Source organism: Mesoplodon mirus (assembly GCF_964341445.2).
Source record: "Mesoplodon mirus genome assembly, chromosome: 18".
NCBI classification, from domain to species: Eukaryota; Metazoa; Chordata; class Mammalia; order Artiodactyla; family Ziphiidae; genus Mesoplodon; species Mesoplodon mirus.
In genome coordinates, this window is record NC_138994.1 from 7,181,538 (window position 1) to 7,205,053 (window position 23,516).

General features: G+C 55.8%; 1 protein-coding gene across 5 annotated transcripts; it reads right to left on the bottom strand.

Moving 5' to 3' along the window:
• Positions 1-1,501: 1,501 nt before the first annotated feature.
• Positions 1,502-17,626, bottom strand: UBTF (upstream binding transcription factor). Of its 5 annotated transcripts, none has more exons than XM_082602697.1 (21): positions 17,278-17,626; positions 14,207-14,331; positions 12,692-12,867; positions 12,042-12,125; positions 11,789-11,944; positions 9,339-9,403; positions 8,942-9,062; positions 8,458-8,568; positions 7,981-8,114; positions 7,685-7,826; positions 7,349-7,390; positions 7,104-7,217; positions 6,846-7,001; positions 6,342-6,476; positions 5,965-6,075; positions 5,474-5,562; positions 5,181-5,370; positions 4,338-4,385; positions 4,157-4,228; positions 3,917-4,060; positions 1,502-3,831 (listed from the first exon to the last, which is right to left on the bottom strand). In XM_082602697.1, exons 2-21 carry the CDS (start codon positions 14,262-14,264, stop codon positions 3,706-3,708), a joined length of 2,274 nt encoding a protein of 757 aa, XP_082458823.1. In that variant the 5' UTR covers positions 14,265-14,331; positions 17,278-17,626; the 3' UTR covers positions 1,502-3,705. The 5 variants fall into 5 exon arrangements, with proteins under 5 accessions (XP_082458823.1, XP_082458821.1, XP_082458820.1 ...); XM_082602695.1 differs by lacking the exon at positions 17,278-17,626 and adding an exon at positions 16,821-17,156; XM_082602694.1 differs by lacking the exon at positions 17,278-17,626 and adding an exon at positions 15,497-15,910.
• Positions 17,627-23,516: the final 5,890 nt, after the last annotated feature.

The window sequence follows — 23,516 nt, forward strand, 5'->3', positions numbered from 1 at the left end:
ATTGAATGACCAGATAGTTAGTGATCATCTGGCGTCTTGAGGTATGAGGTGCCTGCAAGATATCCCAAAGGATACATTGAAGTCTGTACAGGTCTGCAGCTTGGAAAAGCAGTCTCTATAGAGACCACCTTTTGGAATGGTTACTATGGGTGATAACTGGGGGTTCATAGAGTGACTTGAACACCTAGGATAGAATGAGTAGGAGGTGGGACTTCCCCTGGTGGCACAGTGGATAAGACTCCATGCTCCCAATGCAGGGGGCCTGGGTTCGATCCCTGGTTAGGGAACTAGATCCCACATGCATGCTGCAACTAAGCGTTCACATGCCTCAACTAAGGAGCCCATGTGTCACAACTAAGGAGCCCATGTGCTGCAACTAAGGAGCCCATGTGCTGCAACTAAGGAGCCCACGTGCCTCAACTAAGCAGCCCATGAGCGGCAACTAAGGAGCCCACCTGCCGCAGCTAAGACCCCACACAACCAAATAAGTAAATAAAATAAATATTAAAAAAAGAAATAAAATCAATCCCTTATTTATTAAAAAAAAAATGAGGAGGAGGAGCAGATGTCAGCAGAGTAGACCAAGAAGTCAAGAGACAGACAAGTGGGACTTCCCTGGTGGTCCAGTGGTTAAGACTCCACACTCCCAATGCACGGGGCCCAGGTTCAATCCCTGGTCAGGGAACTAGATCCCACATGCCGCAACTAAGAATCCACGTGCCACAACTAAAAGATCCCTTGTGCCGCACCTAAGACCCAGAGCAGCCAAATTAATTTTAAAAAAAGAGAGACAGACAAGTGTCCACTGGGTGTAACTGATGAACATGTTGGTGACCTCAGCGAGTCACCTCAGGGGAATAGTGGGTGGGAGGTGAGGAAATGGGAGACCACAAGGGGCAAGGAGCTTTTCAGAAGTTTGGCCAAGAGTGAGAGGGGTGTGGGGTGAAGGGAGAGGTCTTAGATGGCCCTGGGTCGTTAGCCCTTGGTGGTTGCAGGAACCCAGCCAAGGCTTGTGGAGGGAAGGCTCTCTTCCTTAACATCAGCGAGCAAGTCACCTCAGCCCAGCCCACTTCCCATCAGAGGTCTGGGTCATTAGGAAAGTCATTCCTAACCCTGGTGAGGCTGAGGGCTCAAGGTGGGAGGGTTACCCCAACTCCCAAAGATAAGCCCTTGCATGACCATGGTGAACACCCCTGACCCTAATGGTTCATTCATCACCTCCGTTTTTCAAGGCAGTGCATTCCGGGAGAAAATAATGTATCTGTTTCCCAAATTCTCAGGCCTTAGTGGTCTGACAACCCGAGGTGAACAAACTGAATTGAGAAAGTGCAAGAACAGTAGCACGAAACAATGTGAAGGCAGGTTGCCTACGGAATCGTCAGGAATGAGGAAGATGGTTCTAGAAAGAAGGGGCAAACAAGCTGGCTTCAAGGGTCTTTCCACATTGAGACCGTCCGGTCACCCCTGTCATTGAGTCCAGTGATCAGACAGCAGTCAAACCTTTGTTTTTTACTTTATTGTACAAAAAAAAGGGGAAACAAAACTTCCACAGTTGGCCTTCAGCTTAGGCAGACACCTCTAAGCCATTCCCTCCCACCTCCCATGATGCAAATTCAAGTTGTAGTTGTTGAAACCTACAAAAACACTTCTTAAATATTAGAAAAAAAAACGGGGAGGGGAGTGAGGGTCCTCCCCCCCCAGCCGTCCAATCCCAGTGCCAAAATGCACCGAGTCACCTCTCACAGCACTAACTCCCCCACCACCACAGCCCTGTTCGTACTGTAAGAATTTTTCAATTTTTAAAACAGGAAAAAAAAAAAGTGCCCCACTCAAAGTTGTTTTTAAATGAAAACACATTCCGCTAAAACACAACAGAGCAGGGGCACTCAGGGTAATGGGGTTCTTTGCAGGGGCTCTTGGGAAGAAATAGAACCTACGGACCCCAGTACCTAATTCCAGGATCAGGACAAAGGGGAGTAGGAGTGGGGAGTGTCCCTCCCTAGCCGCAACCCCCCTCCCCAGCACCATGGCTAAGGCAAAGCAGATGGTCTGCCTTCCTCTGGGAAGGGGACCTACCTTTCCTATCCCACCTCCTAGGTAGAGTTCCCATTCTTCCCCAACCCTTGGCTTTCATTCAGAGGGGAAGGTGGAAATGCACAAAGCCCCAATTAAATAGGTCACTGACGTGATTGTTTTTTTTTTTTAAAAGAGAGAAGCCAAAATTTAATAAAAAACAAACCAACAAAAATTAAACCCAGAGAGGCAAGGTGGCTTGGCTTATGAAGAATCTAGGAATCAGGGTACCAAAATGAGGGGGATGGCTGGGAAGGTTTAGGAGGACAGCTTGCAAAAGCCGCTTTTGCAGACCTCTTCCCCAGCTGTGGATTTGGGGAGGTGGAGTGGGGAAGGGAGCACACCTGAGAAATCAAAGGAAACAGGCGTGGGGTACCTGGAGGATATGCGGGGGGAAAGACAGGAGGGATGTGTAAGTTAAGAGCTTCCAACACATTTCTTGAAGGCCAGGTTCAGAGCCCAGGGTGGCTGGTGACCCCTCAGATGAGTTGCAAGGGCCTTTCCCACCAAATCAAAGCTTTAAGCTTCACCTGGTCTGTTCCCCCTCCCCACAGTCCTGCTGGATATTGGAGACTAGCAGTAGCTCCAATGACCCTGACAGAGGGAAACCAGTATAGGAAACATCAGAGTGGCTTCAGTACACCCCCCAAATTGAATTAGAGACGAAGCAAAGCAGAAGATATGGAGAAAGGGGCCACCCCGGCCTATCCCCACCAGGATCAATGTCTCCCTGGCCCTCACCAACCCTTTTACCAGCTTCACAGACTGAGGTGGGCGCCCCCTTCTCTCTTACACGCACAAGTGCACGTGCCTTTGCACACATCCACAGGTGCACCCATGCTATGTATAGGCCACACACGCGCACACACACACACACACGTGCGCACATACACTTTTCCATACGCATCAAGACCGTTTTAAAAAAGTCCCAAACCTACCCTCTAAACCCTCCCTCTCCCAGAAATGACAACAGAGACGGCAGCCGAGGTCGGTAGGAAACGTCTCGTTGACAGCTCAGAGCTTAAAAAAAAAAAATATATACACATATATAAAAAAGACATCTGCCCCTTCCCCCCGCAAGTGGGTCCAGGCAGCTCCTTCCCGCAGGGGGCAGGAGAGGGCCATGGGGCAGTGCCTATGTTCCCATAGGCGCCCCCCCTCCTCTCCCATGTTCCCTGCCTCCAGTTCCAACGTAGGGGTCCAGGTTGCAAGCCCCTCTGGAAAGAAAGGGGTCTTCCCCAAGCTTCCACCCTCCCTTGGGTCGGGCTGCAGGTGTAGGGGGCCTCACTGAACTCTTTGGGTCCCCCACCCCATCCCACTCCCAGGTCCATTGTCCATGCCGGAACCGCAAGTGCAGAGGGGGGTGGGCTGGGCCGGTCCAGTGGTGGCTCAGTCTGAAGGTTGTGCTCCCTGGAGGGTCCCCCAGGGCTGATGTCTCTGAGGCCGAAGAGTTCTGGCCTGGGCGCCTCCAGTGCCTCCCCCCCACCGTATTTTGTTTAAAAAAAAAAAAAAAAAAAGAAGAAAAAAAAAAGGATAGAAAGAAAGTGGGGGAGGCCAAGGGGCAGGGGACAGAACATGGGGGAGAAACAAAGGTGGTGAGTTGGGGAGGGGAGCCCCGGGTGGGGCTGAGCCTCAGTTGGAGTCAGAGTCCGAGGAGTCCCCCGAGGAGGAGGAGCTGGAGCTGCTGCCCTCGGACTCGTTGTCCTCGTCCTCGTCATCGTCCTCGTCGTCGTCCTCGTCGTCGTCATCCTCCTCATTCTGCGAGGCAAGGAATGTGCCGTCACTGGGTGGCCGTCCTGGCAGGGCCCCGCGCGCCCCTCCCACCAGGCGCCATCCATCCCACCTCATCCCCATCCTCGCTCTCATCCTCGCTGCTGGATTCGGAGGAGTCCCCGCCGTCCTCAGAGGAGTCCCCGTTCTCATCATCTTCCTCCTCCTCATCCTCGTCATCCTCATCTTCATCCTCTTCATCGTCATCCTCAGACTCCTGGGAGGGATGGAAGCACATGAGTGGTCCCTGCCACACCACTCCAGGCACCTCGGACCCCCGCTCCCGGTCCCCCTTCTGAGAGGGGCTCCTTACCGACTTAGACTGCAGGGTAGTCCGGCTGGACTTGGGGTTCGGGCCTCGCAGCTTTGTCATGCTCTTACGTTTCTGTAGGAGAGGAAGGGGACGTGGGCAAAGGGAGCAGCCATGAGTTCCAAACATCCCCCCCACCCCAAGTTCCCTCCTTATCCCAACACCAGCCCGCTCCCAGACTCACATTAGAGATGTACTCTTTATATGCTGCACGGTCCTGGGGAGACAGACTCTGGGGGAGACAGAGAAGGAGGTGAGGGTTGGAACAAGACCCAAACTACTGCTGACTGAGCATGCTGGCCAAGTGCCAGGCAGTGGGCTGAGGGATGACCGCCATCCCACCTTTGCCCGTCCCAGTCTCCCCATACCTTGGGTCTCTGCAGAGAACCCCAGGGACCTGAGAACACAGCTCAGTGTTTCTGCTTAAGATGCCCTGAAGCCTTTTCTAAGCTACCCTGTCCTAAGACTGTTGGTTTTCATGTCTGTCCTGTTGCTCTACCCAAATGGAGGCTCCAGATTCAGGGCGTTCCTCAACTCAGAGAAGCCCCACACGATGACTTCCATAGCCTGGCTGCATCACTCCTCCCCGGAAGCCAAGTCCAGAGCCACTGCCAACGCAGTGGGGCTCACCAAACTTCTGAAACACTTAAACCCTGCTAATTCCCTGGGTCCTTGGCCAACCTGCCTGGGTGGCTGGGGAGGACATCAGTGACTCTCCCCGCTTTACAGATCTGACTGCTCAAGCAAGGCACAGAAAGGAAGCTCAGAGGCTAGGGGCTGAGCCAGAGTCTAGGAGAGGTCCCCTGGTCCCAACTGGAGGGAGGAAAAGGCAGTCTCATTTGGATTTTCCCACTCACTAGCTGTGTGACCTTGGCTAAGTTACTTAACCCCTCTGAGCCTTGGTTTCCTTATCTTTGATAGTAATCATCACCCTGAAGGGCTGCTGGGACACTGAATGAAATCATGAATGCAGACCAGCCACCACGATGCTTCTGTCGTCCTTCCTAGGGTCCCCCGGCCCTCTCACCTTGACCCAGAGGTCCAGGTGCACTTTGTACTGCTTCTGCTGCTCCTCGGCCTGCTTTTTGTAGTGCTCCTTCTGGCTCTGGGAGATGCGCTGCCAGCGGCTGCCAATCTCCACCATGCGCTCCTTCAGTGGCAGGTGGTTCAGCTGTCCGTTGGACAGAAGCTCCTGGGAGAACTTCTGGTAACCGTTCCTGGGAGGCGGGGGTGTTGCAGGGAAGGTCAGGAGACCAACCAAGCAGCCGTCCTGCCCTGACCCTCCCCATCCCTAGGGTGAACTCCAGCCCCCAGACTCACATGGGAGGCTTCTTGGGTTCTCCCTGGAACTTCATCTTCTTGGATGAGTTTGCAGCAGCCGGGGGTGCCCGCCTCTCACTCAGCTCTCTCTATGGGGACACCCGGAAAGGTCACACTCATCCTCCCGCCTGCCCCATGCCGTCAGTCCTTAGCTGACTCTCCTTTTATGTACCAGGAAGGAGGAAGACACTGAGGCACAGCCAGGGAGCAACTTCCTAACAACTCACACCTGTGTCAGACAGGCACTGCCGTCTGAAAGTGCTCTCACACGACTAGTAACATCGCCCTCGTTTCAGTGATGCATCACTGAGGCTCGCAGAAGGAAGTTAAGAGACTTACTTAGGGTCACACAACCCAAGCTGGGACTTCTGGCTCCAAGTCCCACGCAGAGGAAAGCTGCCCACCCAGGAGGGTGCTCCTGAGTTTTAAGTGGAGAGAGGTGGCCCCAGCTCCATCCTGCCCCACCGTGCTAACCAGAAGCCCTTTTCTACCTCATATCGCTTTTGGTCTTCGGCCGCCTTCTTAATCCACATTAGTTTCTCCTTCTTTTCCATGTTGTTCCAAGTCATCTCCATGGCTTTCAAGGCCTTCTCCCGGTCGTTCTGGGGACAGACAGGGGTGTCAGCTGTGGGAAGGGTCACCTGGGGCTGGAGCGGGTCTGCATGGGCGGTGGCAGAACCACCCCTTTCCTATGAAATTAATAATAAAGCAACTACTTATCGAGAAAAAGAAGAGAAAGAAAAAGGAAACGGAAAAATAAAGCAGAAAAACAACAACCACACACACACACACACACACACACACAAACCAAAAGAAAGAAAAAGAAAAAAAAAAAAACCCAAACAACCCCTTTCCCACTGCCTGCCACCTTGAAGCGGGCCAGGTAGTCGCCGATGACACTCTGTTGCCAGATCTCCTCGGCTCTTTTGGGCGACTCTGGCAGCTTGCCTGGCTTCCTCTCGGACTGGGCCTTCAGTGCGGCCTCCCGGGCCTTGTACTTGGCCTGCAGAGGGGCGGCAGAGGCGTCAGCCTTCCGGCCACCCCCAGGGGGCGCACGTGGCTCGTCCAGCAGTTGAAGGCTCTCCCCGCCACCGGCAAGGGTGGGATGAGCAGCGGCGTGGGCCGGTGCAGATGTCTCCGGCCAGGGGCTCAAGCTGCCCAGCGGCCCTGCTCCCCAGGGAGCCCACAGCCCACAGCTGACAGCTTCCCGCCTTCCGGCTCGCTGGGTTCCCAGCCCCACCATCTGCGCCCAGGCACCCTTGCGGCTCACACCCCACACACACCTGGGGCAGGGTGAGGAAGTACAGCTAGCCCCCAGGGGAGAAGCAGCCCAGACCCTGCCCGGCAGCCCCTCCGGTCTGGCAGGCCTGACCTTTTTCTTCTCTGACAGGTCATTCCACATGCGGGCCAGCAGGCGGGTCAGCTCGCTCTCTGAAAGCTCAGGCCGCTCTTCCTGCAGCTGCCGCCGCTTTTCTTCCGAGAAGATGAACATGGCTGACACGGGCCTCTTGGGCTTCTCCGAGCCACCCTTGTAGATGTGCAAAGAGGGTCGGGGTCCACGGGGTGCTCACGGGGAGGAGCCCCGCCTCCCCCCGCCCCCAGGACCTGCCTGGTCGTGCCCCCTGCCCACCTTGCCCCCTTCCTGGGAGGGCTTCTTGGAGGCTGGGCTGGTGGCTTGCTTCTTGTTGATGTTCAACATCTTCTCCTCGCCCAGGACCCGCTGCTGCTCCTCCTCAGGCAGGCTCTGGTTGGGGAGAAGGGCCAGCACAGGGCTGAAGGTCTGGTCCCCAGGCTGCTTCCTGGTTGTCTTAAGGGCGTTGCTCACCAATGCCCCGGCCTCTCTCTGCCCTCTGCCCTCCCGAAAGGAACACTCACCTCTAGAAAACGGAGCAGTTCTACCTCATAATCTTTCTTTTTCTGGGAAAGGAAGCGGAGTCAGGGTCAGCATGGGGGCAGCCTCACTGGAGACCCTCCCGTGCTCGGGGGACAAACAGTAGCCCTCAGCAGACCTTCCAGAGCCTGGACAGGGCCTAGTCTCCCTCCACAGATGGTAAGCGCGAGGCCCGAGAATCTGCCTGCATCAGCCCAGATGCTAAACCTAGTACAACACCGTGTCTGAAGCAGGTGCCCAGGGGTCAGACCTCATGCTTCAAAACCCCAAGGCTCTCCAGGAGTCCTCCCTCTCCAGGGCTGGCTCCTGACGCGGCTCACCTGGTCGCACTTCTTGTGGTAGGCATCCTTCTCCTTCTGGGAGAGCAGCTTCCACTGCTGGCTGCACAGCACCATGCGCTCTGTGCTGGGCACGTCCTTCATGTTGGCCATCAGCTCTGCGCAGTACAGCGAGTAGCTGTTCCTGTCACAACCGGCAGCAAGGGAGGAGCGGCCCTGTGAGCGACCTGGGAGGCCCAGGGCGGCAGCCCCCTCACTTCCAGAGCCTGGGCTGAGGCCCTTCCCCAGCCCGGCTCCCTAGCTGCCCGCTCGCCCACCCGCCCCAGGGCAGCGCTCACGGAGGTGGCTTGGTGGGTCGCCCGTCAAACTTGTCCTTGAGCTGGCGTTCGGCCTTGGTGAGGGTGGACTTGGTGATGCCCTCCTCACTGATGTTGAGCTCGGGGTGCTTCTGGATATAGTCACGCATAATCTCCTGCAGAGTGAGGCGGGGGGGATGGAGGGCAACGGGGTGTGGGGTTAGCCGGGGCCGGGGGGGTGGGGGAGAGCCGCTGGGAAGGGGAGGCAGGGAGCAAAGCTGGGGGGTGGCCGTGTGTCTGCTGTGTCACACGAGACGTGGTGCCCTGCCCTGCCCTAGCCTGAGATCTCATGGGGGGGGCGGGGCGGGGAAGGTAGGGGCAGAGGTGAGGGGCCCAGAAGGCCCCTCCCTCAGCGGTAGGACGGGGAGAGACTGCCTGCCGCAGAGTGCGGAGGCCGCAGAGTCAGAGGGCAGAGGCTCGTGAAGAGCCGGGCGGGGAGGAGCGCAGCGGAAGCCTAACCTCGTACTCCTTCCGCTGCTCCAGGGCCTTATGAATCCATTTCAGCCTCTTTTTGTCCGAGAGCTGAGACCACTGCTTCCCCAGGGAGTCCTTCACCTCCTTCGTAGTGGCCTGCAAACCAAAAGCCGTCAGACACACGCAGGCAGCCAGGGGCAGGGGGGGAGGGGAAGGGGAGGGGGACACAGAGGCCCCCGCCCCCTCAGGCCACAGGAGGTCACGAGAGTGTCCCCCACAGGCCAGGAGGGGAAGGCAGAGAGGCGGCGGGGGGGCGGGGGGCGGGGCCCGCCTGGGTGCAAGGGGACAGGCTCACACACGCACACACGCACACACTCGCACGCCAGCTGGCCCAGGCCCTGTCCATGCAGCCCACCCCTGGGGAGGGGCCTCCTCTCCTGCACCCCTGCACCGTGCCCGGCCGACCTGGCGCGGCTCCCCCTTGCCACTACCGTGCGCCCTCCCTGCCACCCCTTGGCCGGACACTCACGTCTGGCCGCACTTTGAGGTACACCTTCTTCTCGTGGGTGTACCACAGCTGCTGGGGGGTTTTGGGCTTCTCAGGGATGTCCGACTTCTTGGCATTCTGGATTAGGTCTGGGTGATCCTCCCTAGCCAGGGCACGGGGAGCAACAGTCAATGGGGGGAGGGGACCCTGCCAGGGCAGACCCAAGCTAGCTGCCCCACCCACCAAGGCTCCTTGGCCTATCAGCTGGGGCCTAGTGGGACAGCGGTTGCCTGCCGGTCCCTCCCCTTGAGCCTAAGCCACTAGGGTCTACAGGTGACCCATCCATCTTCCGTGCCTCAAGTGCCAGGCTCTGGTCATTGCTACCCTCTCCTGCCGCACCCAGCGCCCTGTGGCCCTCCTCTGGGCTCCACTGCCTTACCTGAATCGGGCGAGGTTTCGCTCAAACTCCTGTTTCTCCCTCTGGAAGTCCTGAATATACTTCATCTGGGGGGAGGAGGTGACGGGGTCATCCACAACCCAAGGCCTGAGCTACAAAACCCACCAAGCCCTCCTTGCTAGCTCTTTTGCCTCCCAGTTGGTGCTGTATACAGAGGATGTCGTGAGCAGGAAAGGGACTGCGGTCTGCCTTCCAGTGGGCTGGGGGTGGGGGACTCCACCGTAGCCCAGACAGTGGGAGCTACAGGGGTCTCCCAGAACACATCCTGCATCCTATCCCCTCCCTTTAAGAAAGGGAGAGAGTCCCAGGAAGGGGACATGGCATTATCCAGTCACGCAGTAAGCAGCGACAGGGCTGGGACTCCCCGCAACACTACCCCTCTGCCTCTCCCCAACGCCACGACACTCCCAGTGAGAGTCAGGAGAAGATGTAGGCCTTGCTCCTGTCGTGCTCTCCTCCTGTGTCTGTGGCAGCTAATACTAATCTGCCCCCTCAGAGGTGGCCCACAGGGCAAGTGGCAGGCTGAGTCCTGCTTCCAAAGGGAGATTGCATTGGAGGGAACCCAGAGTGAATTCTTGTATCTGGATTTTTTCCCCCCATCTGCTACCTTTGGGTCCCCGGCTGTCCTTGGCGATCCTGACACCACCCCCACCCCCACCCCCTTCCTCAGCCATTGCCACCCTCCCTGCCTCTGATCCCTTCTTCCAGGCTCTTGGCTCTTTGGCTCCTTGAGCCCTCCCTCCCCCAGCCCCGTCATTCTCCTTTGCTGTTTGGCTTCCCTTCCTTCGACTGCACCGGCTTCTACCAGCCTGTTCCTCCCTTCCCACCATCCCACCATCCCACCTCCATCCCGGTATCCTTCCGGCCTCTCCACACCCCTCACTCTGACTTCCCTTCCAGCCTGTCTCTTTCCCTTCCTCATCTACATCCTGTCCTGGCTCCCACTCAATGTCCGTCTTTCCTTTATCCCTCTTCTTCCCAGATTCACAAATGAGTTAGCACTGGAGGAGGCCAGAGGCTCAAGCTGACTGAGCCCAACCCCTGCCTCTCATCAGGCGCAAGAAGCGAGGCAGCTCCACTTCCCTCCGAGGTTCCCGCAGAAAACCGGGAGCAGAACCCAGCCTGCTCAGCCCCAGTCGCAGCCCTCCTCACACAAAACAGCAGCTTTTAGAGCCGGAAGGCACCACCCAGATCAGGCTCACCCTCCACACCTCAGATCAAGACCAGGCCCGAAGGACTGAAGGAACTTACCGAAGGGCACATACACAGTGATTCAGTGGTAGCCAGAACAGGCCCAAGGCCTGTGTCCCCTAGGCCGGCACTCTGTCCACTCTACCACGGAGTTTCTTCTATCCCTCCCTGAACCTGAGACCCTTTGCCTCTCCCTCCCACCCTGTGGAAATGTCTCGGTGTTATGTGTACAGTCAGTTCTGTGACGGCCCCATCGTAGGGGTCAAGAATAGCTCCAGCGATTCATACTCCGGCTTGGCTCAAGCAGTAGTTGTAGACAGCCGGATCTACCCAGCCAAGCTAGCTCCTTTTCTGGGTACAGAACCAGGCCACGTGAGCCCAAGGCCAGGGTGTGCAGACCAGGAAGAGGGCTACCCCCGGTGCTGGTGCCCTCCCGAGAGCTGGCTGCCTGCAACTCTGTGTCCTCTCCCAGCAAATAAATGTGCCCCCTTGTCTCTCCTGCCGCCCCCTGCCAACATCTGTCCCTGGCTCCATCTCACCATGTAGCATCTCCTGTGTGTGTGTGTGTGTCTCTCTCCCCACCCCACTTCACTCGTGTCCCAGCTGCAGTGCTTTGCTGTCTATCTCTGCAAGGTACCGCATGATCTCACTGGGCTGTGTCCACCCCTGCCCGGGAGGCTGGGCAGCCCCTGCCCAAGGTTAACGGGCTTGAGGGTCTGGGAGAGCATAAGGCCACAAGGGACAATGTGTGCAAGGGGAAGCCCACCCATGTAACCTGTGGACGTGGCAGTGAGAAAAGCACTAGGCAGGGAGCCTGAGCCCTAAACCGGAGTCCTGGGACACGATACCCTCCTGCACCCCAGTTCGTTGCCCACAAAATCAGGATAACCCAGTCTCCCGGGGTTACCTCTACGAGCATCAAACGAGACCATGTGGGGAAATATCAGAAGTGAACAGCTCTGCAGGCCTAACAGTGAGGACGCGTGTGTGAAAGAACACTACGGGTTTTGCCTGCCTCAGTCAGGGTTACACCTGCAGCGGTGCCCACGCCGGACAGTGTGTGGGCCTGGCAGAGGGTGATCAGGTGTGGCTGCCCAAGGCCCTCCTCGGCTCAGCTGACCCACCCACGCCCGATGCCAGGTCCCTTGGTCTAAGCCCTCACCACCCCCGACAGATGACCTACACCACACCAGCTGCTCCCGGCCTTTTCCCTCCCCGCACCTTAGTCCCCCTCCCCCCACCTTCTTCTTCTCCGGCAGCTCTTTGTATTTCTTGGACAGGATCTTGGTCAGGTCCAGGTTGCTCATCTCGGGGTGGAGTTTTGCGTACTTGGCCCGCTTCTCCATGAAAAAGCGGAAATAAGGGGTCAGGGGCTTCTTTGGGAAGTCCGGGTGTTTCTGGAAGGAGGAACAAGGACATGGTCAAGGTGAGACACTGTCCATTCTTTGGACCTTGCCTCTCCAAACCTTTGTGCTCCTCCTCCTGGCAACTCACCTTGAGTTTTTTGCCTTTGTAAGGATTTTTAACATGTTCCTGAGCATCGAGGATCAGTTCTGTCAACGTACGGAACTTCCTCACCTGGAGGAGGAAGGGAGGTGAGTGGAAGGGGAAGTTCCGAAAAGGGGGACACCACCCAGGCACGAAGCCTTGCTTCCCAATGGGCCTTCTCTACTTTCCACTAGACTGAAGTTATCGAAGGAGGAGGGCAGGGGCCAACAGTGACACAACTCAGGCAGCCCTGACACCCAGGCAGACACCCAGGCACTGGTCTGTGCTTACTGCAGAGGCCCAGGCAGTCAGTACACAGCACAGGACAGCAACACGGTGACCACCTGACCTCGAAATGGTTGTCCATGTCAGCACCTCATTCAATCCCCAGAACAGCTCAGGCAACAGACGTTCTAAGACGGTAAGTATTCAAGGCCACACAGCTAGAAAGTGGCAGAACTGAGAAGTCTTGGCCAGTGCTGTCAACCGTGCCACCTCCCAAAATGCACAAGGGCGACCACAAGAGCACCTTGCCTAGTCTCTTTCCTTCCTGTTTATAGACTTCTGTTCCATCTCCTCCACCAGGAAGGTTGAGGCAAGGGTAAGTGTAGATGTGTGTTTGAATGTGTCAGGAAGCGGGTGGGGGGATCCGTTACCTCGTTAGAAATCTCCACCCATTTGAGCTTGCACATGTCTCCAGAAAAGTCTTTAAATGCTACTTTTTCCCAGTCCATATGTGACTCGGTGGTTTTGAACTTGGAGCTGTCATTGGATGGAAGGTTGTTCTTCATGCATTCCAGCAAAGTCAGCATGTCTTCCTGGGACCAGCGGTCTGGGGAAGGGTAAGAAAAGCCATCATGCCTGGCTCATGCCAGCCCCCATCTGCTCCCCAGTCCTTAAGCACTCAACCCTTCCTTCCCAGAGCATCCCAGACCCTGATTATTTCCCATCTGAAGGCAGCCTGACATGGATTACAATTTACTGTAGCCAAGTGGGGGGAAAGGAAGCTATAGTGATTTGGGACACTGCTGGAGAACAGCTAGCTTATCGGAGAAGGAAGGAGGCAACACATCTACACGTGAAGCTAAATTCAATCCAAGTTCTAGGTGGCTACCCTAAATGTGCAGACTGAGGAAGGGGTGTGGGCAGGAAGGAGAACCCATGCTGATGTCTCTCTCCAGCACAGCTAGAAACTAACATTAGAGGCATGAGTATTCCACCATCCTACCCCTCCTCTCAAAGAGGACCAAAGGAGAATTTGGGGTAAGTAAAACAATGGTAGAGCCATATAGGGCAGCTGTGAGGCAAGGCAGGCAGGTGGGCAAACACTCCCAGGGCCCTGCTCCAGGGAGACACCCACCCCCTCCCCTAGAATTCTGAGTTGTCTTCTCAGCCCAACTCCCCATGCAGGCAAAAAACGGAGTCTGGACCAGCTATTTCCAGCCACTGAAAGGTAGCTCCAGTGAGGCCTCTCTGGAGGGTGGCTTCCCTGGAAAGTGAGCTGGGAGGACAGCTATCCAAGGCTAGGAGTCAAAAGGGCTCTTGTATTTACATCTGGTAACCTGGGCCAGGGTTTCCACAGATGGGTCACATGAACCCATAATCCTCTCTCCTCTCAATGTCCCACAGGCATTGCCAGATGCTCAGATTCATCCTACCCCCTGCCACCCTACACACTGGATCCCCACTGGGTGGGGTAGGGTGTAGTTATTTATCTTTGAGGCCTCAAGCCATCAAAACACCCTTTCTCTCCAACCTGCCTCACCAAAAACTGTCCTCTTAATAACAATAAAGAACCTGAAAAGCCTCCCCAATCCCTCTCATCTCCCCCTTCCTCCACATTCCTCATCTTCCCTCCTGTTCCAGGACACTGTTGGGGACACACTAGAGCTGACTGGGAACCCCAGAAGGAAGACTTGCATACGCCTCCTACTCCCCCTCTGACGTGGGGGTAATGGAGTGTGAAAAATACAGTTGATAGGTTCAAGGCCAAATAATTTGGGTTTAGCCAAACCCCCAGTGTAAGGGATGTCTGACACTCAAGCCGCTCCCTCCCATATCATTTCAGAGAATGCAGACTGCAGAAAACCTTTAGAAGGGGAGTGGGCCTTGCAGACCTACGTGAGAAAAGAGGATTTAAGTTAAAGAGGCCTGAGGGTCGGGGCTCCTACCTTGGCCTTTGGGGGCGGCCATTTCCAGGTCTGTGGGGCAGTCGGCTTCTCCGTTCATTCTCCAGCCGTCCAGCCACCTCCTCGGTCGTGCTGGCCAGGCAAGCCGGGGTCAAAGCCACCTCACCCTTTAGAAGAGACACCAGTCCCCACTCAGGAGGGCTGAGAGGTGGGGGACTGTCTATCCCTCCCTCCCCCAAAGGGGAGGGGGACACAAGCCCACACTCTCAGAGAGACCCAGCCAAGACTCTAGGAGGCTTAATGAGTTGGTGGGGGTGGGAGTGCGCTCTTCCTCTACCTCCTAACCACACACACCCCCGCCCCCCAGCCCCTACAGCCCCGCTCCTCGGCGTGCGCCCTCCCCTGCCCACGCGAGAGACTGCTCCCTGCTCCCGCGTGCAGCTATAACACCCGCCCTCCGCCCTCCTTCCCCCACCCCGGCCAAAAACAAAAAAAAAAAACAAAACTCCTCCTCTTCTGTACGCCCCGCCCCGGGGAGGCCCCAGGCTGGAGGGCGGGGGAGGAGGAAGGGCGGGTAAAGGGCGCGCGCGGCCGCGGAAGCGGGTACGCGCTGCAGTCTCCTCCTCCCGCTCCCCCCCGGCCGGTTCCCCCCGCCTCCGCAACCCGGCGGGGACCCGGACGCAGCGCAGCCGCCGCCGGCCCCGGAGCGCAGCGGCCGCATCGCCCCCGGGGACCGGATCCGGATTCCCGCCGCCCTCCCCCTCGGGCTCCCGACGCCGTCCCCGCCCGCCTGGGCGGGCGAGCAGCCGGAGAGAAGCGGCCTGGCCTGCCCCCCGCCCCCGAGCCACCCACCCCGGCCAGAGGCGCCGCCACCGCCCAGCCACCCCGACGCGCACGGAGGAGCCCGGCGCAGAGGCGCGACCACGGCGGGAACCGCCGCCTCCTCCCCCGAGCCTGCGGCCCAGCCCCGCCGGCGCCCCCGCCCCGGCCTCCGGGGAGCCGAGCCAAGGAGAGGGCGGGAGGACGGCGGCCGGGAGGCGGGGGAGCAGCGCTCACCGGCCCCGCCGCCCCCTCCGGCGGCCGGAGAGAACTGCGCCTGCCGGCTCGGAGAAGCGCGGGCTCCTCCGCCTGCGGCCGGGGCTCGGCTCGGGCCTCGCTTCCTGCCCTCCCCTCCCCCGGTTCTCGGCGTCCTCTCCAGTGCCCTGGTCCTCTCTCGCCCAGTCCCCTGCCCGGAGGTCGCCCCGGGTCTCCTCCGGGTGTCCACCGCACCCACGGCTCGCTCCCCGCCGCCCGGCCCCGACCCCGGCGCGCGTCCTCAGCCGCCTCGGTTACCCGGCGCAGCGCGGCCTCCGGGCTTCCCGCTCCGGCGGCTCCCTCCCCGGCTCTGAGCGGCGGCGCCCTCCCCCGCTCGGCCGGGCACAGCCGCAGCTCCCTCCCGCGGCGGCAGCGGCTCCTCCTCCGGGCGCGGCGGCGGCGGCGGCGGCGGCTGTGGGGCGGCGGCTGCTGCTGCTGCTGTGGCGGCGGCGGCTGTGGCTGCTGCCTGCTGCTCCTCGCGGCGAAAAGCACAAAGCACAGCGCCCTCCGCCTGCAGGCAGCCCGCCCGCCGCCCGCCCGCCGGCCCCGGCCTCAGCTCGCACACCCCCCGTCGCCGCCGCAGCCTCCGCCGCCGGAGCGGGGAGGAGGAGGGAGAAAGGAGGAGGAGCGGGAGGGGGGGCGGGAGAAGCGGGGCAGCGAGCGCGTCCTTCCCCGTAGAGCGCACACCGACCCCCGGGGAGCGAGCGCCAGCCCGCCCGCCTCGCCGGCTCCGCTCCCTCCCACAGCCTGCCCGGGCGGGCTCCGCGGGGGGCAGCTGGGAGGAGGGGCGGGAGCTGGGGGGACCCGGGCGGCCGAGGCGGAGGGAAGGAAGGAGGGGAGGGGGGTGGTGGTGGTGGTGGTGGTGGTGGTAGTGGTGGTGGCGGCGGCGGTGGCTGCCGCCGGGGAGGGGGGGGGGGCCGGGGCAGGGAGACACGCAGCCGCCCGTATGGCGGCGGGGCTCGGAGCCGAGGCAGGCGGGCGGGCGGGCGCCGAGAGCGACCTCGCCAGACCCGTGGGGGAACTAGCAGGCTCGGCCGGCGCGGGAGGGAGGGCGCGAGGTGCGGCCGCAGAGAGGGTGCCCGGAGGGCCCCCAGGCGGCTGTGGAGGCTCAGGGGTCGGCTGCAGCCCTGCTCCGGAGCTCTCTCCCCAGCTCAGATTCGGGCTTCCACTCCAGCCCTCATACGCTCCCCTCGCCCGCCTCGCTGAGCGGGCGGTCCGCGCCCACCCTTATCCCCGGAGCGTAGCCACCGGCTCGGGGCGCACGCACGCCGATCGCGGCGCCAGGCTTCGGCGCCTGCCTCGCGGTCGCCTAGCTGCCTCGCAGCACACACACGAAACTTTCAAAAAAAATTATCCCTACAAAATATCCTTCTTGCAAATTTAAAAAAAAAAGTCTCCTTTGCTTCTTAAACCCCGCATACGGCGAGGGGGCGACGGGCTCCGGCGGAGGAGCCTCTCTGGGAGCTGGTTCAATCCAGCCCGGCATGGCTCCCCAGGCCTGCCCGGGCGCATGGAGATCGGCGCCGCCGCCACTCTCAGCAACCCCTCTCCCCCGAAATCGGCGGCGCCGGGGCTCACTTACCGAGCGTGTGAATGGGAGCGCGGGCCAGGGGCACCTTAGGGGTGCGGCGGGCCGAAGAGCCGAGCTGCAGCTCCGCCGCAGCCGACGCCGGGGCAGCAAGTCGCCAGACAAAGCCCGAGATGGCGAAGCGGAGCGACGGCTAATGGCGAGCCCCACGCGCCGCGCTCCGCCCGCCCCGCTCCGCCCGCCCGCCCGCCCGCCTCGGCGCAGCGCAGCGCCGCTCCGAGCGCTCGCCCGTCAGAGCCGCCTCGGCGCCGCCGCGCCTCCCGGGCCACCCGGGCCTCGCCTGGCCCCTCCGCCTCCTCCGGGCGGCTTAGCCTCACCCCTTCCCTCCCACCGCGCTGGGGGCTGCACGAAAATTAAAAAAAAAGAAAAAGAAAAATGCTTTTTTTTTTTTCCTTTGGTAGGGCGGGCGTGTTGAGACTTTCGGATCTTTTTGCCCCCAGCTCGCACTCACCTGCGGAACCGCCGGGAGGGCTGGGGGTGGGGGCGCGCGGGGCTGGAGCCGGCAAGCGCGGGTTGAAAGCTAGCCAAGCTCTGCAGCGCCCGACCCGGGCGTATACGCCGCCGCCAGTCCCCGCAGAGAAATCGTCCTCCTTCCCCCGCCTCCATCGCTCTGCGTTTCTCTTCCAATCAGCCGATCGCTTGGCGGCTCCTCCATTCTCCGGCCAAGCCCGCTGCCTAGAGCGAGCTCCACTCCTCCATCTGCTCGCCCGGCTCCTCGCTCTCCTGCCGCGGCCGGCGAGACGACGTGGGGACGGAGGGGGATTTGCGAGGGAACCTGCGGCTTCCCGGTCCCATTGCTCCCTCCCCGCTGCCTCCTGCCTCCTGCTTCTCTCCTGCGTCTTTCCAACTCTCCCCTGTCGCCACTGGTGTGTGTCTGTGTGTGCGCGCTTTTTTTTTTTTTTTTTATTGCTCTTTGCTTTTGCAACCCTGGAGCCAAGTGGGGGGGGGATAGAAAGGGGGGGGGGTGTTACCAAAAAGAGAAAGCAAGCAAGAAGCTCTTCGGTTTGTAACACATTGGAAAACCGGGGGAGTACCCCGCCTCGTCCGATCTCGGTGCCCCGCGAGGGCCTTCCGGGTTTTAGAGCGAGCCTCACGCTATTCTCAATGCCCCTCACCTCCTTCGGGTTTAGGGTCCGAGGAGTCCAAGCAAATAATTCTCCCCCTGGGCCGTAGCAAGGGGGTGTCAGGGTGAGAGTTGGGGGCATTTCTCAAGAAGCAAAACCATCCCTCCCACCCCGGCTTCGGTAGCTGGGCCGGAGTCCGGGTTGAGAGCAAAAATCCCGGTTGGTTTAGGCGAAGAGGATTCCGGGGCAAAGTCGGAGCCGCGAGACCGCGCTTCGAGCATCTCCCCTTCGGTCTCTGCTTCCTGTCCCCTGCCTGCTCCCCGTTTAATTTTTTTTTTTCCCCCTCTCCTTTAATCTAATTTCTTCCAACTCCACCTTTGTTGTTAACCGGCGTCACGCCCGGACTAGCCAATCCCCGCCACGCAATCAGCTTGTCAAAAAGGCTCGGCCAGCCCTGGGAAAACAGGCCGCGGGCACTGCCCCCCCAACCCTACCCCCCGCCCCCTGCACGGCGGCGGCGGCGGGGAGCCTTGCACCCGGGCCTCGTCGCCCGAGCCGCAGCGGGAAAGCCTCCTCCTAGGTTTCCGCTCTCCACCATCCTGAGGGCCAGGGATTTTAGGGCCTGGGCGGGGATCGAAAGGCCTGGGCGGGACCACCATCTACCCTCCCACTGCCGTCGGCTGTGGTTGTCTGTCTCTGCCTCCCCTCCTCCGAGGAAGGTTCATCTGGACGCAGGAAACCAGAAGACAGTCTGAAGAACGCCTGCTTCCAATAGGCGAGCCTACGGTTTGGGCCATCGCTCCGGGGGCAGAGCCATTGCTCCCGGGTCTCGGAATGCCAGTCTACCACACCAACACTGCTACGGCCCACATCTCGACCAGCTGGGTCACCGGCCCCTTTGGACTCTCCCCTGGCACACAGCCTTCTCCATCCTCACACAGCAGCCTCGCTGCTGCTGTAATTCCTCTTGTCTCCTGGGAGAAATGAGATTCCTTTTCCAGGACTTCCATAGCCCACATCTGCCACGTTTCACAAACAAGGAGGAAAATCCTGTCAAGATCTGGTGTGTCCGGATTTTTCAGTGGGTAGGGCATGTAGGAGGGGCCGATTTACCTTGATGCTAATGAAGCTTAAGCTTCAGGGCTCCTCATCGCAGGGCCTGTTCAAGGCCCTGTCCTTAATTTTGATTCATCATTTGGTATTATTTTTGAGTCTCTCCCTCCCCTCCAATTGTACAAGTTTCAGCCCCACAAACCCAGCTCTACCCTTGGAACCTACAGAGGGCATTTTGTGTAGGACCAAGACATCTCACACTGCACTTGGAGCCTGCAGGGACTGACTTTCTTGTTTTGACTGGGAAACAGCAAAGGGTTTGGAGTCAGAAGTCCCAGCTTCCGAGCTTCTCGGCTTCCCAACCTTCTTAACTGTGAGTTTGATTGAATCTCTTAACTTCATCTGATCCTGGTTTCCTTGTCTATAAAATTAAAATAGCAATCCTATGTTCTCTGCTTTCCTCGCCAGGGGCTGGAGGGTCGAGTGAGATGATGTATGTAAAACTGTAAAATACTCCACAATGTCACTTGCGATGTTTACAATGAGACTTAGACCCCAAGAAAGTTCCAAGTCTTCCACACACAGATCTGGAGTCCAGGTGTCCTGGCTCCTGGCCCTGAACCTCTTGGCTGGGCCAAGGGGCCTTTCGGTAAAGGGCTTTGGAATAAAACAGGATGAACATGAATCATAAGAATGATAATAATGATTATTTTTTTTAATTAATTAATTTTTTTATTTTGGCTGCATTGGGTGTTCGTTGCTGTGTGTGGGGCTTTCTCTAGTTGCGGTGAGCGGGGGCTACTCTTCGTTGCGTTGAGCGGGCTTCTCATTGCAGTGGCTTCTCTTGTTGCGTGCAGAGCACAGGCTCTAGGCACGCGGGCTTCAGTAGTTGTGGCACGTGGGCTCAGTAGTTGTGGCTCGCGGGCTCTAGAGCACAGTCTCAGTAGTTGTGGCCCATGGGCTTAGTTGCTCCGAGGTATGTGGGATCTTCCCGGACCAGGGCTCGAACCCGTGTCCCCTGCATTGGCAGGCGGATTCTTAACCACTGCACCACCAGGGAAGCCCAAGAATGATAATTATTGATTTTTCATTTCTTGGGCAGCAAAAATCATAGCTGGCACATTTCCCACTTGGAAACCAATTGGCTTGTTTTACATCTATTGTGTCTCTGGTGAGGTCAGGAGTCTAAGACTTGGGCTATGGGCCAGAGCATGAGGGAAGCTACCCTTGGTCTTTTTTCTATGCCGCCTCTCCCAATTCACTCCCCCCTCCCTCCCAGTTTTCTGCCCTGTGCCTTGAAACGGAGCCTCAGCATTCCACAACCTCAGCCAGGCTGGTGACAAGGCATAATCCTAGTTACTCATTCTCCACTTGGCCCCAGCCTTTCCTTGGGTTGCCAGTATCCCAGCAGTAGCTCATATAAAACCCCTACTGTGCCTGGAATGCATTAACCAAAGTGTGGCACTTAAATGCCTAGTGTACATGGAGTAATTTTAGATAGTGTACAGATGAATATATTGTTTTCAAAGTTATGTATTATAATGTGTATTTGGAAATGCTTTTTTTTTTTTTAATTTAAGATAGTGACATAAACCTGCTTCTTTTTTGGGGGGGAGCTACTGTCCCTCATTTATTTTTTTCTTTTTTATTGAAGATAAAAGATATTTCTTTTTTATTTTCTTTTTTATTTTTCTTTTATATTATTCATTACAGATAATGAAGTGTACACATCTTAAGAGTACAGCTTGATGCATTTTTACCTATGTATACATAGTATACATGTTACATATATGTATGTATATATATATACATACATACATATACATATATATATATAATGTAACTACCACCCTGATCAAGATATTGAATATTTCTAGCATTGAGCAAGCTCACTCAAAGTCAATATTCCCCTCCAAATGTTACCAGTATTCTGAGCTATTGCCATAAGATAAGTTTAGCCTGTTTTTGGAGTTCGTATGCATGGAATCATTCAGTATGTATTGTTTTACATCTAACCTCTTTCACTCAACATTATGTCTAAGATTAATTTATGATGTTGCACATAATACTGGTTCATGCCTTTTCATTGCTATGTAGTATTCCACTGTATAAATATACCACAATTTATTCTTTCTACTTCTAATGGGCATATGGGTTGTTTCCAGTTTTTGACTACTATGAATAAAACAGCTTCAGACCTTCTTGTGCCTATATTTTGGTGGATATATGCATTCATTCCTCCTGGGTGTATTTCAAGGAGTGGATTCCTATATCATAGGATATAAATATATTGGACATTATTTGATACTGCCAAATAGTGTTGTCAGTATTTTTGGATTTTGGTCATTCTAATAAGTGTGTAGTGATATCTCATTGTTTTAATTTGCAATTCCTTAATGGCATATGATGTTGGATATCTTCTCATATGCTTAGTTGCCATCTGTATATCTTTTTTGGTGAGATGTCTGTTCAGATCTTTTGCCCAGTTTTTCAATCAAGTTGCTTTCTTTTTTTTTGGCTTGCCATGCAGCATGTGGGACCTTAGTTCCCCGACCAGGGATTGAACTGCCAGGGAAGTCCTGAGTTTGTTTGTTTTCTTATTGTTGGGTTTTAAGAGTTCTTTGTATATTTTGGCTAACAGTCCTTTATCAGAGGTGTCTTTTGCAAATATTTTCTCCCAGTTTGTGGCTTGTCTTCTCATCCTCTTGACATTGTCTTTCTCAGAGCAGAAGTTTTTTATTTTAATAAATTCCAGTTTATCAGTGATGTCTTTCATGCCTTTGGTGTTGTATCTGAAAAGCCACCACCATACCCAAGGTCACCTAGGTTTTTTTCCTGTGTTATCTTCTGGGAGTTTTATAGTTTTGTGATTTAGATTTAGGTATATGATCCATTTGGGGTTAATTTTTTGTGAAGGATATAAGATCTATATCTAGATTGATTTTTAAATTTTTTGCATGCGGATGTCCAGTTGTTCCAGCAACTTTTTTTTTTTTTTTTTGGTTGTGCCACGCAGCTTGTGGGACCTTAGTTCCCCCAACCAGGCATTGAACCTGGGCCCACGGCAGAGAAGGTGCCCAGTCTTAACCACTGGACCACTAGGGAATTCCCCAGCACCATTTGTTGAAAAGACTGTCTTTGCCATATTGTATTGCCTTTGCTCCTGTGTCGAAGATCAGTTGATTATATGTATGTGGATCTATTTCTGGGCTCTCTATTATATTCCATTGATCTATTTGTCTATTCTGTCACCCATACCACACTGTCTTGATTACTGTAGCTTTATACACATCTTGAAGTTGAGTAGTGTCTTTCCTTGAACTTTGTTCTTCTCCTTCAATATTGTATTGCCTATTCTGTATCTTTTGCCTCTCCACGTAAACTTTAGAATCAGTTTGTTGATATCTACAAAATAACTTGATGGAATTTTGATTGGGATTGCTTTGAATCTGTAGATCAAAATGACAAGAACTGATGTCTTTTTTTTTTTTTTTTTTTTTTGGCTTCGTCGGGTCTCCATTGCTACACGCGGGCTTTCTCTAGTTGCGGCGAGTGGTGCACAGCCTTCTCGTTGCAGTGGCTTCTCTTGTTGCGGAGCATGGGCTCTAGGCATGCGGGCTTCGGTAGTTGTGGCATGCGAGCTCAGTTGCTCCTTGGCATGTGGGATCTTCCTGGCCCAGGGATCGAACCCGTGTCCCCTGCATTGGCAGGCGGATTCTTAACCACTGCGCCACCAGGGAAGTCCAGAACTAATGCCCTGAAAATATTAAGTTTTCCTATTCATGAACATGGACATTTCTCCTTTTATTTAGTTCTTTGATATTTTTCATCAGAGTTTTGTAATGTTCCTCATATAGTTCTTATACATATTTTGTTAGGTTTATACTTAAGTATTTCTTTTTTTTTTGAGTGCTAATATAAATAACACTGTGTTTTTTATTTCAAATTCCTCTTGTTCATTGCTGATATATAGGAAAGCAATTGACCTTTGTACATTAACCTTGTGACCTCTAACCTTGCTATAATCATTTATTAATTCCAGGAGTGTTTTTTGGTTGATTCTTTCAGATTCTCTACATAGATGATTGCGTCATCTGCAAAAAAAGACAGCCTTATTTCTTTCCTCCTAATCTGTGTTTCTTTCTTCCTAATCTTTCCTTTTCTTTTCCTTTCTTTTCTCCTTATTGTATTAGCTAGGATTTCCAGTACGAGGTTGAAAAGCAGTGGTGAGAGAGAACATACCTACCATGTTCCTGATCTTAGTGGGAAAGCGTCAAGATACTCACCATTAAGTATGTTAGCTGTACCTTGTTTGTTGATGTTCTTTATCAAATTGAGGAGCATACTCTATTCCTAGTATGCTGAGAGTTTTTATGATGAATGGGTATTGAATTTCGTCAAATGCTTTTTCTGCCTCGATTGATATGATCATGTGATTTTTCTTCTTTAGCCAGTTGATGTGATGGTTTACGTTAATTGATTTTCAAATATTGAACCAGCTTTGCATATCTGGAATAAATCCTACTTGGTTGTGGTGTAGAGTTCTTTTTATACGTTGTTGAATTTGATTAGC

What these genes read in the sequence shown, in the direction of transcription:
- UBTF (XM_082602697.1), bottom strand. Translation starts at nt 14,264, where the DNA reads ATGAACGGAGAAGCCGACTGCCCCACAGACCTGGAAATGGCCGCCCCC. An exon ending in CCTCCCAGGAAGGGGGCAAG is followed by an intron (nt 7,002 to 7,103) that starts GTGGGCAGGGGG and finishes CACATCTACAAG; the next exon opens with GGTGGCTCGGAGAAGCCCAA. An exon ending in AAGACCAAAAGCGATATGAG is followed by an intron (nt 5,563 to 5,964) that starts GTAGAAAAGGGC and finishes GTGTCCCCATAG; the next exon opens with AGAGAGCTGAGTGAGAGGCG.